This window comes from Salmo salar, chromosome 18, assembly GCF_965601325.2.
Source record: "Salmo salar chromosome 18, fSalSal1, whole genome shotgun sequence".
Lineage (NCBI taxonomy): Eukaryota > Metazoa > Chordata > Actinopteri > Salmoniformes > Salmonidae > Salmo > Salmo salar.
This window is the reverse complement of record NC_138308.1, coordinates 1,255,001-1,267,190: the sequence shown is the minus strand read 5'-3', so window position 1 is coordinate 1,267,190 and position 12,190 is coordinate 1,255,001. Positions and strand designations below refer to the sequence as shown.

General features: G+C 50.8%; 1 protein-coding gene across 1 annotated transcript in view; it reads left to right on the top strand.

The window, feature by feature from the left end:
- ap5z1 (adaptor related protein complex 5 subunit zeta 1) overlaps nt 1-12,190 on the top strand; it is an 88,031-nt gene that overhangs the window by 70,640 nt on the left and 5,201 nt on the right. The window contains 4 exon segments of the mRNA NM_001173809.1: nt 7,410-7,552; nt 8,321-8,439; nt 10,483-10,610; nt 11,023-11,120. Coding sequence (NP_001167280.1) covers nt 7,410-7,552; nt 8,321-8,439; nt 10,483-10,610; nt 11,023-11,120 — 488 coding nt within the window.

The window sequence follows — 12,190 nt, the reverse complement described above, 5'->3', positions numbered from 1 at the left end:
GGCCTGGTATCTGACTATGTGTTGTAGTTCCCAGCGTGGGGACAGTCCAGGCCTGGTATCTGACTATGTGCTGTAGTTCCCAGCGTGGGGACAGTCCAGGCCTGGTATCTGACTATGTGTTGTAGTTCCCAGCGTGGGGACAGTCCAGGCCTGGTATCTGACTATGTGCTGTAGTTCCTAGCGTGGGGACAGTCCAGGCCTGGTATCTGACTATGTTTTGTAGTTCCTAGCGTGGGGACAGTCCAGGCCTGGTATCTGACTATGTGCTGTAGTTCCCAGCGTGGGGACAGTCCAGGCCTGGTATCTGACTATGTGCTGTAGTTCCTAGCGTGGGTACAGTCCAGGCCTGGTATCTGACTATGTGTTGTAGTTCCCAGCGTGGGGACAGTCCAGGCCTGGTATCTGACTATGTGCTGTAGTTCCCAGCGTGGGGACAGTCCAGGCCTGGTATCTGACTATGTGCTGTAGTTCCCAGCGTGGGGACAGTCCAGGCCTGGTATCTGACTATGTGTTGTAGTTCCCAGCGTGGGGACAGTCCAGGCCTGGTATCTGACTATGTGCTGTAGTTCCCAGCGTGGGGACAGTCCAGGCCTGGTATCTGACTATGTGCTGTAGTTCCCAGCGTGGGGACAGTCCAGGCCTGGTATCTGACTATGTGCTGTAGTTCCCAGCGTGTTGACAGTCCAGGCCTGGTATCTGACTATGTGCTGTATTTCCCAGCGTGGGGACAGTCCAGGCCTGGGATCTGACTATGTGCTGTAGTTCCCAGCGTGGGGACAGTCCAGGCCTGGTATCTGACTATGTGCTGTAGTTCCCAGCGTGGAGACAGTCCAGGCCTGGTATCTGACTATGTGCTGTAGTTCCCTAGCGTGGGGACAGTCCAGGCCTGGTATCTGACTATGTGCTGTAGTTCCCAGGGGACAGTCCAGGCCTGGTATCTGACTATGTGCTGTAGTTCCCAGCGTGGGGACAGTCCAGGCCTGGTATCTGACTATGTGTTGTAGTTCCCAGCGTGGGGACAGTCCAGGCCTGGTATCTGACTATGTGCTGTAGTTCCCAGCGTGGGGACAGTCCAGGCCTGGTATCTGACTATGTGCTGTAGTTCCCAGCGTGGGGACAGTCCAGGCCTGGTATCTGACTATGTGCTGTAGTTCCCTAGCGTGGGGACAGTCCAGGCCTGGTATCTGACTATGTGTTGTAGTTCCCAGCGTGGGGACAGTCCAGGCCTGGTATCTGACTATGTGCTGTAGTTCCCAGCGTGGGGACAGTCCAGGCCTGGTATCTGACTATGTGCTGTAGTTCCCAGCGTGGGGACAGTCCAGGCCTGGTATCTGACTATGTGCTGTAGTTCCCAGCGTGGGGACAGTCCAGGCCTGGTATCTGACTATGTGCTGTAGTTCCCAGCGTGGGGACAGTCCAGGCCTGGTATCTGACTATGTGTTGTAGTTCCTAGCGTGGGGACAGTCCAGGCCTGGTATCTGACTATGTGTTGTACTTCCTAGCGTGGGGACAGTCCAGGCCTGGTATCTGACTATGTGGATGTGTTTTAGTTCCCAGCGTGGGGACAGTCCAGGCCTGGTATCTGACTATGTGGATGTGTTGTAGTTCCCAGCGTGGGGACAGTCCAGGCCTGGTATCTGACTATGTGCTGTAGTTCCCAGCGTGGGGACAGTCCAGGCCTGGTATCTGACTATGTGTTGTAGTTCCCAGCGTGGGGACAGTCCAGGCCTGGTATCTGACTATGTGCTGTAGTTCCCAGCGTGGGGACAGTCCAGGCCTGGTATCTGACTATGTGTTGTAGTTCCCAGCGTGGGGACAGTCCAGGCCTGGTATCTGACTATGTGCTGTAGTTCCCAGCGTGGGGACAGTCCAGGCCTGGTATCTGACTATGTGTTGTAGTTCCCTAGCGTGGGGACAGTCCAGGCCTGGTATCTGACTATGTGTTGTAGTTCCCAGCGTGGGGACAGTCCAGGCCTGGTATCTGACTATGTGTTGTAGTTCCCAGCGTGGGGACAGTCCAGGCCTGGTATCTGACTATGTGCTGTAGTTCCCAGCGTGGGGACAGTCCAGGCCTGGTATCTGACTATGTGCTGTAGTTCCCAGCGTGGGGACAGTCCAGGCCTGGTATCTGACTATGTGCTGTAGTTCCCAGCGTGGGGACAGTCCAGGCCTGGTATCTGACTATGTGCTGTAGTTCCCAGCGTGGGGACAGTCCAGGCCTGGTATCTGACTATGTGCTGTAGTTCCCAGCGTGGGGACAGTCCAGGCCTGGTATCTGACTATGTGCTGTAGTTCCCAGCGTGGGGACAGTCCAGGCCTGGTATCTGACTATGTGCTGTAGTTCCCAGCGTGGGGACAGTCCAGGCCTGGTATCTGACTATGTGTTGTAGTTCCCAGCGTGGGGACAGTCCAGGCCTGGTATCTGACTATGTGCTGTAGTTCCCAGCGTGGGGACAGTCCAGGCCTGGTATCTGACTATGTGCTGTAGTTCCCAGCGTGGGGACAGTCCAGGCCTGGTATCTGACTATGTGTTGTAGTTCCCAGCGTGGGGACAGTCCAGGCCTGGTATCTGACTATGTGCTGTAGTTCCCAGCGTGGGGACAGTCCAGGCCTGGTATCTGACTATGTGCTGTAGTTCCCAGCGTGGGGACAGTCCAGGCCTGGTATCTGACTATGTGCTGTAGTTCCCAGCGTGGGGACAGTCCAGGCCTGGTATCTGACTATGTGCTGTAGTTCCCAGCGTGGGGACAGTCCAGGCCTGGTATCTGACTATGTGCTGTAGTTCCCAGCGTGGGGACAGTCCAGGCCTGGTATCTGACTATGTGCTGTAGTTCCCAGCGTGGGGACAGTCCAGGCCTGGTATCTGACTATGTGTTGTAGTTCCCAGCGTGGGGACAGTCCAGGCCTGGTATCTGACTATGTGCTGTAGTTCCCAGCGTGGGGACAGTCCAGGCCTGGTATCTGACTATGTGCTGTAGTTCCTAGCGTGGGGACAGTCCAGGCCTGGTATCTGACTATGTGTTGTAGTTCCCAGCGTGGGGACAGTCCAGGCCTGGTATCTGACTATGTGTTGTAGTTCCCAGCGTGGGGACAGTCCAGGCCTGGTATCTGACTATGTGCTGTAGTTCCCAGCGTGGGGACAGTCCAGGCCTGGTATCTGACTATGTGTTGTAGTTCCCAGCGTGGGGACAGTCCAGGCCTGGTATCTGACTATGTGTTGTAGTTCCCAGCGTGGGGACAGTCCAGGCCTGGTATCTGACTATGTGCTGTAGTTCCCAGCGTGGGGACAGTCCAGGCCTGGTATCTGACTATGTGTTGTAGTTCCTAGCGTGGGGACAGTCCAGGCCTGGTATCTGACTATGTGTTGTAGTTCCCAGCGTGGGGACAGTCCAGGCCTGGTATCTGACTATGTGCTGTAGTTCCCTAGCGTGGGGACAGTCCAGGCCTGGTATCTGACTATGTGCTGTAGTTCCCAGCGTGGGGACAGTCCAGGCCTGGTATCTGACTATGTGCTGTAGTTCCCAGCGTGGGGACAGTCCAGGCCTGGTATCTGACTATGTGCTGTAGTTCCCAGCGTGGGGACAGTCCAGGCCTGGTATCTGACTATGTGCTGTAGTTCCCAGCGTGGGGACAGTCCAGGCCTGGTATCTGACTATGTGCTGTAGTTCCCAGCGTGGGGACAGTCCAGGCCTGGTATCTGACTATGTGCTGTAGTTCCTAGCGTGGGGACAGTCCAGGCCTGGTATCTGACTATGTGCTGTAGTTCCCAGCGTGGGGACAGTCCAGGCCTGGTATCTGACTATGTGCTGTAGTTCCCAGCGTGGGGACAGTCCAGGCCTGGTATCTGACTATGTGCTGTAGTTCCCAGCGTGGGGACAGTCCAGGCCTGGTATCTGACTATGTGCTGTAGTTCCTAGCGTGGGGACAGTCCAGGCCTGGTATCTGACTATGTGCTGTAGTTCCCAGCGTGGGGACAGTCCAGGCCTGGTATCTGACTATGTGCTGTAGTTCCTAGCGTGGGGACAGTCCAGGCCTGGTATCTGACTATGTGTTGTAGTTCCCAGCGTGGGGACAGTCCAGGCCTGGTATCTGACTATGTGCTGTAGTTCCCAGCGTGGGGACAGTCCAGGCCTGGTATCTGACTATGTGCTGTAGTTCCCAGCGTGGGGACAGTCCAGGCCTGGTATCTGACTATGTGCTGTAGTTCCCAGCGTGGGGACAGTCCAGGCCTGGTATCTGACTATGTGCTGTAGTTCCCAGCGTGGGGACAGTCCAGGCCTGGTATCTGACTATGTGCTGTAGTTCCCAGCGTGGGGACAGTCCAGGCCTGGTATCTGACTATGTGCTGTAGTTCCCAGCGTGGGGACAGTCCAGGCCTGGTATCTGACTATGTGCTGTAGTTCCCAGCGTGGGGACAGTCCAGGCCTGGTATCTGACTATGTGCTGTAGTTCCCAGCGTGGGGACAGTCCAGGCCTGGTATCTGACTATGTGCTGTAGTTCCCAGCGTGGGGACAGTCCAGGCCTGGTATCTGACTATGTGCTGTAGTTCCCAGCGTGGGGACAGTCCAGGCCTGGTATCTGACTATGTGCTGTAGTTCCCAGCGTGGGGACAGTCCAGGCCTGGTATCTGACTATGTGTTGTAGTTCCTAGCGTGGGGACAGTCCAGGCCTGGTATCTGACTATGTGGATGTGTTGTAGTTCCCAGCGTGGGGACAGTCCAGGCCTGGTATCTGACTATGTGCTGTAGTTCCCAGCGTGGGGACAGTCCAGGCCTGGTATCTGACTATGTGCTGTAGTTCCCAGCGTGGGGACAGTCCAGGCCTGGTATCTGACTATGTGCTGTAGTTCCCAGCGTGGGGACAGTCCAGGCCTGGTATCTGACTATGTGCTGTAGTTCCCAGCGTGGGGACAGTCCAGGCCTGGTATCTGACTATGTGCTGTAGTTCCCAGCGTGGGGACAGTCCAGGCCTGGTATCTGACTATGTGCTGTAGTTCCCAGCGTGGGGACAGTCCAGGCCTGGTATCTGACTATGTGCTGTAGTTCCCAGCGTGGGGACAGTCCAGGCCTGGTATCTGACTATGTGCTGTAGTTCCCAGCGTGGGGACAGTCCAGGCCTGGTATCTGACTATGTGCTGTAGTTCCCAGCGTGGGGACAGTCCAGGCCTGGTATCTGACTATGTGCTGTAGTTCCCAGCGTGGGGACAGTCCAGGCCTGGTATCTGACTATGTGCTGTAGTTCCCAGCGTGGGGACAGTCCAGGCCTGGTATCTGACTATGTGCTGTAGTTCCCAGCGTGGGGACAGTCCAGGCCTGGTATCTGACTATGTGCTGTAGTTCCTAGCGTGGGGACAGTCCAGGCCTGGTATCTGACTATGTGTTGTAGTTCCCAGCGTGGGGACAGTCCAGGCCTGGTATCTGACTATGTGCTGTAGTTCCCAGCGTGGGGACAGTCCAGGCCTGGTATCTGACTATGTGCTGTAGTTCCCAGCGTGGGGACAGTCCAGGCCTGGTATCTGACTATGTGCTGTAGTTCCCAGCGTGGGGACAGTCCAGGCCTGGTATCTGACTATGTGCTGTAGTTCCTAGCGTGGGGACAGTCCAGGCCTGGTATCTGACTATGTGTTGTAGTTCCCAGCGTGGGGACAGTCCAGGCCTGGTATCTGACTATGTGTTGTAGTTCCTAGCGTGGGGACAGTCCAGGCCTGGTATCTGACTATGTGTTGTAGTTCCCAGCGTGGGGACAGTCCAGGCCTGGTATCTGACTATGTGCTGTAGTTCCCAGCGTGGGGACAGTCCAGGCCTGGTATCTGACTATGTGTTGTAGTTCCCAGCGTGGGGACAGTCCAGGCCTGGTATCTGACTATGTGCTGTAGTTCCCAGCGTGGGGACAGTCCAGGCCTGGTATCTGACTATGTGTTGTAGTTCCCAGCGTGGGGACAGTCCAGGCCTGGTATCTGACTATGTGCTGTAGTTCCCAGCGTGGGGACAGTCCAGGCCTGGTATCTGACTATGTGCTGTAGTTCCCAGCGTGGGGACAGTCCAGGCCTGGTATCTGACTATGTGTTGTAGTTCCCAGCGTGGGGACAGTCCAGGCCTGGTATCTGACTATGTGCTGTAGTTCCCAGCGTGGGGACAGTCCAGGCCTGGTATCTGACTATGTGTTGTAGTTCCCAGCGTGGGGACAGTCCAGGCCTGGTATCTGACTATGTGCTGTAGTTCCCAGCGTGGGGACAGTCCAGGCCTGGTATCTGACTATGTGCTGTAGTTCCTAGCGTGGGGACAGTCCAGGCCTGGTATCTGACTATGTGCTGTAGTTCCTAGCGTGGGGACAGTCCAGGCCTGGTATCTGACTATGTGCTGTAGTTCCCAGCGTGGGGACAGTCCAGGCCTGGTATCTGACTATGTGCTGTAGTTCCCAGCGTGGGGACAGTCCAGGCCTGGTATCTGACTATGTGCTGTAGTTCCCAGCGTGGGGACAGTCCAGGCCTGGTATCTGACTATGTGCTGTAGTTCCCAGCGTGGGGACAGTCCAGGCCTGGTATCTGACTATGTGCTGTAGTTCCTAGCGTGGGGACAGTCCAGGCCTGGTATCTGACTATGTGTTGTAGTTCCCAGCGTGGGGACAGTCCAGGCCTGGTATCTGACTATGTGCTGTAGTTCCCAGCGTGGGGACAGTCCAGGCCTGGTATCTGACTATGTGCTGTAGTTCCCAGCGTGGGGACAGTCCAGGCCTGGTATCTGACTATGTGTTGTAGTTCCCAGCGTGGGGACAGTCCAGGCCTGGTATCTGACTATGTGTTGTAGTTCCCAGCGTGGGGACAGTCCAGGCCTGGTATCTGACTATGTGCTGTAGTTCCCAGCGTGGGGACAGTCCAGGCCTGGTATCTGACTATGTGCTGTAGTTCCTAGCGTGGGGACAGTCCAGGCCTGGTATCTGACTATGTGCTGTAGTTCCCTAGCGTGGGGACAGTCCAGGCCTGGTATCTGACTATGTGCTGTAGTTCCCAGCGTGGGGACAGTCCAGGCCTGGTATCTGACTATGTGTTGTAGTTCCCAGCGTGGGGACAGTCCAGGCCTGGTATCTGACTATGTGCTGTAGTTCCCAGCGTGGGGACAGTCCAGGCCTGGTATCTGACTATGTGCTGTAGTTCCTAGCGTGGGGACAGTCCAGGCCTGGTATCTGACTATGTGTTGTAGTTCCCAGCGTGGGGACAGTCCAGGCCTGGTATCTGACTATGTGCTGTAGTTCCTAGCGTGGGGACAGTCCAGGCCTGGTATCTGACTATGTGGATGTGTTTTAGTTCCTAGCGTGGGGACAGTCCAGGCCTGGTATCTGACTATGTGGATGTGTTTTAGTTCCTAGCGTGGGTCCAGGCCTGGTATCTGACTATGTGGATGTGTTGTAGTTCCTAGCGTGGGACAGTCCAGGCCTGGTATCTGACTATGTGGATGTGCTGCCCTCTCTGGTCACGGCTGGGACTGCAGTGGAGCTGCTGCACTCTCTACTGGACTTGCCCTGTCTCACTGCTGCGCTCATCCTTCAGCTCAGGTACACCTTTAGCCAAATACATTTAAACTCACTTTTTTTCACAATTCCTGACATTTAATCCTAGTAATAATTCCCTGTCTTAGGTCAGTTAGGATCACCACTTTATTTTAAGAATGTGAAATGTCAGAATAATAGTAGAGAGAATGATTTATTTCAGCTTTTATTTCTTTCATCACATTCCCAGTGGGTCAGAAGTTTACATACACTCAATTAGTATTTGGTAGCATTGCCTTTTAAATGGTTTAACTTGAAGGTAGGCCTTGAAATACATCCACAGGTACACCTCCAATTAACTCAAATGATGTCAATTAGCCTATCAGAAGCTTCTAAAGCCATGACGTCGTTTTCTGGAATTTTCCAAGCTGTTTAAAGGCACCAGTCAACTTAGTGGATGTAAACTTCTGACCCACTGGAATTGTGATACAGTGAATTATAAGTGAAATAATCTGTCTGTAAACAATCGTTGGAGAAATTACTCGTGTCACGCACAAAGTAGATGTCCTAACCGACTTGCCCAAAACTATAGTTTGTTAACAAGAAATTTGTAGTGTGGTTGAAAAAACGAGTTTTAAATGACTCCAACCTAAAGTGGATGTAAACTTCCCGACTTCAACTGTAACACACAGTAAATACTTAGTGTATTCTAAGTTATCTCTGTAAAAAAATTCAATTCAATCAATAACATTCACAATGTACCTAAGAAGCATTTCAGGGAAAGATCAGAGCAGTGCAGAAAACACATGTAACACGGTGATCGGTGCCCGTCAGGTCCGCTTGCTTCCCTGTGTCTGAGCCAGGAGGCCGCGGTCTGTCGTCGCTGGAAGCTTTCCGAAGCCCCGCCCATAGAGGCCTCTTCCTGTTCCTGTTGAGAGGGGAGGCGGGGTCTGGTAATACTACTGATACTACTGTAATACCATCACTACTACTGTAATACCACTACTGATACTACTGTAATACTACTACTACTGTAATATCACTACTACTGTAATACCCACTACTGTAATATTACTAGTGTTTGTGTTACCATGGTAACTGTGTTGAAGCCCCGCCCATAGAGGCCTCTTCCTGTTCCTGTTGAGAGGGGAGGCGGGGTCTGGTAATACTACTGATACTACTGTAATACTACTACTACTGTAATACTATAATACCACTACTGATACTACTGTAACACTACTACTACTGTAATACCACTACTACTGTAATACCACCACTACTGTAATACTATAATACCACTACTGTAATATTACTAGTGTTTGTGTTACCATGGTAACTGTGTTGAAGCCCCGCCCATAGAGGCCTCTTCCTGTTCCTGTTGAGAGGGGAGGCGGGGTCTGGTAATACTACTGATACTACTGTAATACTACTACTACTGTAATACCACTACTACTGACACTACTGTAATACTGTAATACCACTACTACTATAATACTGTAATACCATTACTATACTACTGTAATACCACTACTACTACTGTACTACTATAATACCAATACTGTAATACCACTACTACTGATACTACTGTAATACCATCACTACTACTGTACTACTATAATACCAATACTGTAATACTATAATACCACTACTGTAATATTACTAGTGTGATACCACTACTGTACTACTGTTAAACACCTACTGTAATACACCTACTGTAATACTATAATACACCTACTGTAATACTATAATACACCTACTGTAATACCAATACTGTAATACCACTACTATAATACTGTAATACCACTACTACTGTAATACTATAATACCACTACTGTAATATTACTAGTGTGATACCACTACTGTACTACTGTGAAACACCTACTGTAATACACCTACTGTAATACTATAATACACCTACTGTAATACTGTAATACCACTACTGTAATATATACCTACTGTAATACCACTACTGTAATATACCTACTGTAATACCACTACTGTAATACCACTACTGTAATATACCTACTGTAATGCCACTACTGTAATACCACTACTGTAATGCCACTACTGTAATATACCTACTGTAATACCACTACAGTAATGCCACTATTGTAATACTATAATACACCTACTGTAATACTATAATACCACTATTGTAATACATCTATTGTACTGTAATACCACTACTGTAATGCCACTACTGCACTGCTGTAATACCACTGCTGTAATACCACTACTGTAATACCACTACTGTAATTCCACTACTGTAATGCCACTACTGTAATGCCACTACTGTAATACTATGATACCACTACTGTAATACCACTACTGTAATACCACTACTGTAATTCCACTACTGTAATATACCTACTGTAATACCACTACTGTAATACCACTACTGTAATGCCACTACTGTAATACCACTACTGTAATATACCTACTGTAATACTATGATACCACTACTGTAATGCCACTACTGTAATGCCACTACTGTAATACTACTACTGTAATACTATGATACCACTACTGTAATGCCACTACTGTAATGCCACTACTGTAATACTATGATACCACTACTGTAATACCACTACTGTAATACCACTACTGTAATGTCCACTACTGTAATACTCACCTACTGTAATACCACTACTGTAATGCCACTACTGTAATACCACTACTGTAATATACCTACTGTAATACTATGATACCACTACTGTAATGCCACTACTGTAATACTATGATACCACTACTGTAATGCCACTACTGTAATACCACTACTGTAAAACCACTACTGTAATGCCACTACTGTAATACCACTACTGTAATATACCTACTGTAATACTATGATACCACTACTGTAATACCACTACTGTAATGCCACTACTGTAATACTATGATGCCACTACTGTAAAATACCTACTGTAATACCACTACTGTAATACTGTAATACCACTACTGTAATACCACTACAGTAACATTACTGTATTTCTCCCCAGGTGATACCATGGACAGACTGAGCGTGCTCCATGACCTGCTGATGGAGGCAGCTGATTGGTCCAGAGTCATCCAATCAGCTCAAAGTGTTCCAGTGCTGCTGCACGTCTACTTCAACACAGTTACCACGGTAACACACACACACACAGTTACCACGGTAACACACAGACACACACACACACACAGACACACACACAGACACACACACACACACCACACAGTTACCACGGTACACACACACACACACACACACACAGCACCACGACACACACACACCACACCACACACACACACACACACACACACACACACCACACCACACCACACACACACACACACACACACACACACACGCATGTATTTTGTGTATATAAGTACTGTGTGTGTGTGTTACCGTGGTAAGCTGTGTGTGATGTGTGTGTGTGTACCGTGGTAACTGTGTGGTGTGTGTGTGTGTGTGTGTGTGTGTGTGTGTGTGTGTGTGTGTGTGTGTGTGTGTGTGTGTGTGTGTGTGTGTGTGTGTGGTGTGTGTGTGTGTGGAGGTATCAGATGAGAGGCTGCTGGCCCAGCTGGTGTTGGTGCTGCTGGAGAGAAGCAGCCTGTTGCTGCACATCCCCAGATACACTGCAGAGATACACCGGTTAGTCCACACTGGTACACGGGTCAATACCGGGTCAACACACACACTGGTACACCGGTTAGTCCACACTGGTACACGGGTCAATACCGGGTCAACACACACACTGGTACACCGGTTAGTCCACACTGGTACACGGGTCAATACCGGGTCAACACACACACTGGTACACCGGTTAGTCCACACTGGTACACGGGTCAATACCGGGTCAACACACACACTGGTACACCGGTTAGTCCACACTGGTACACGGGTCAATACCGGGTCAACACACACACTGGTACACCGGTTAGTCCACACTGGTACACGGGTCAATACCGGGTCAATACACACACTGGTACACCGGTTAGTCCACACTGGTACACGGGTCAATACCGGGTCAATACACACACACTGGTACACCGGTTAGTCCACACTGGTACACGGGTCAATACCGGGTCAACACACACACTGGTACACCGGTTAGTCCACACTGGTACACGGGTCAATACCGGGTCAAACACACACTGGTACACCGGTTAATACACACACTGGTACACCGGTTAGTCCACACTGGTACACGGGTCAATACCGGGTCAACACACACACTGGTACACGGGTCAATACCGGGTCAATACACACACTGGTACACGGGTCAATACACACACTGGTACACGGGTCAATACACACACTGGTACACGGGTCAATACACACACTGGTACACGGGTCAATACACACACTGGTACACGGGTCAATACCGGGTCAACACACACACTGGTACACGGGTCAATACACACACTGGTACACGGGTCAATCCACACTGGTACACGGGTCAATACACACACACTGGTACACCGGTTAATACACACACCTGGTACACCGGTTAATACACACACTGGTACACCGGTAATACACACACACTGGTACACCGGTTAATACACACACACTGGTACACCGGTTAATACACACACTGGTACACCGGTTAATACACACACACTGGTACACCGGTTAGTACACACACTGGTACACCGGTTAATACACACACACTGGTACACCGGTTAATACACACACACTGGTACACCGGTTAATACACA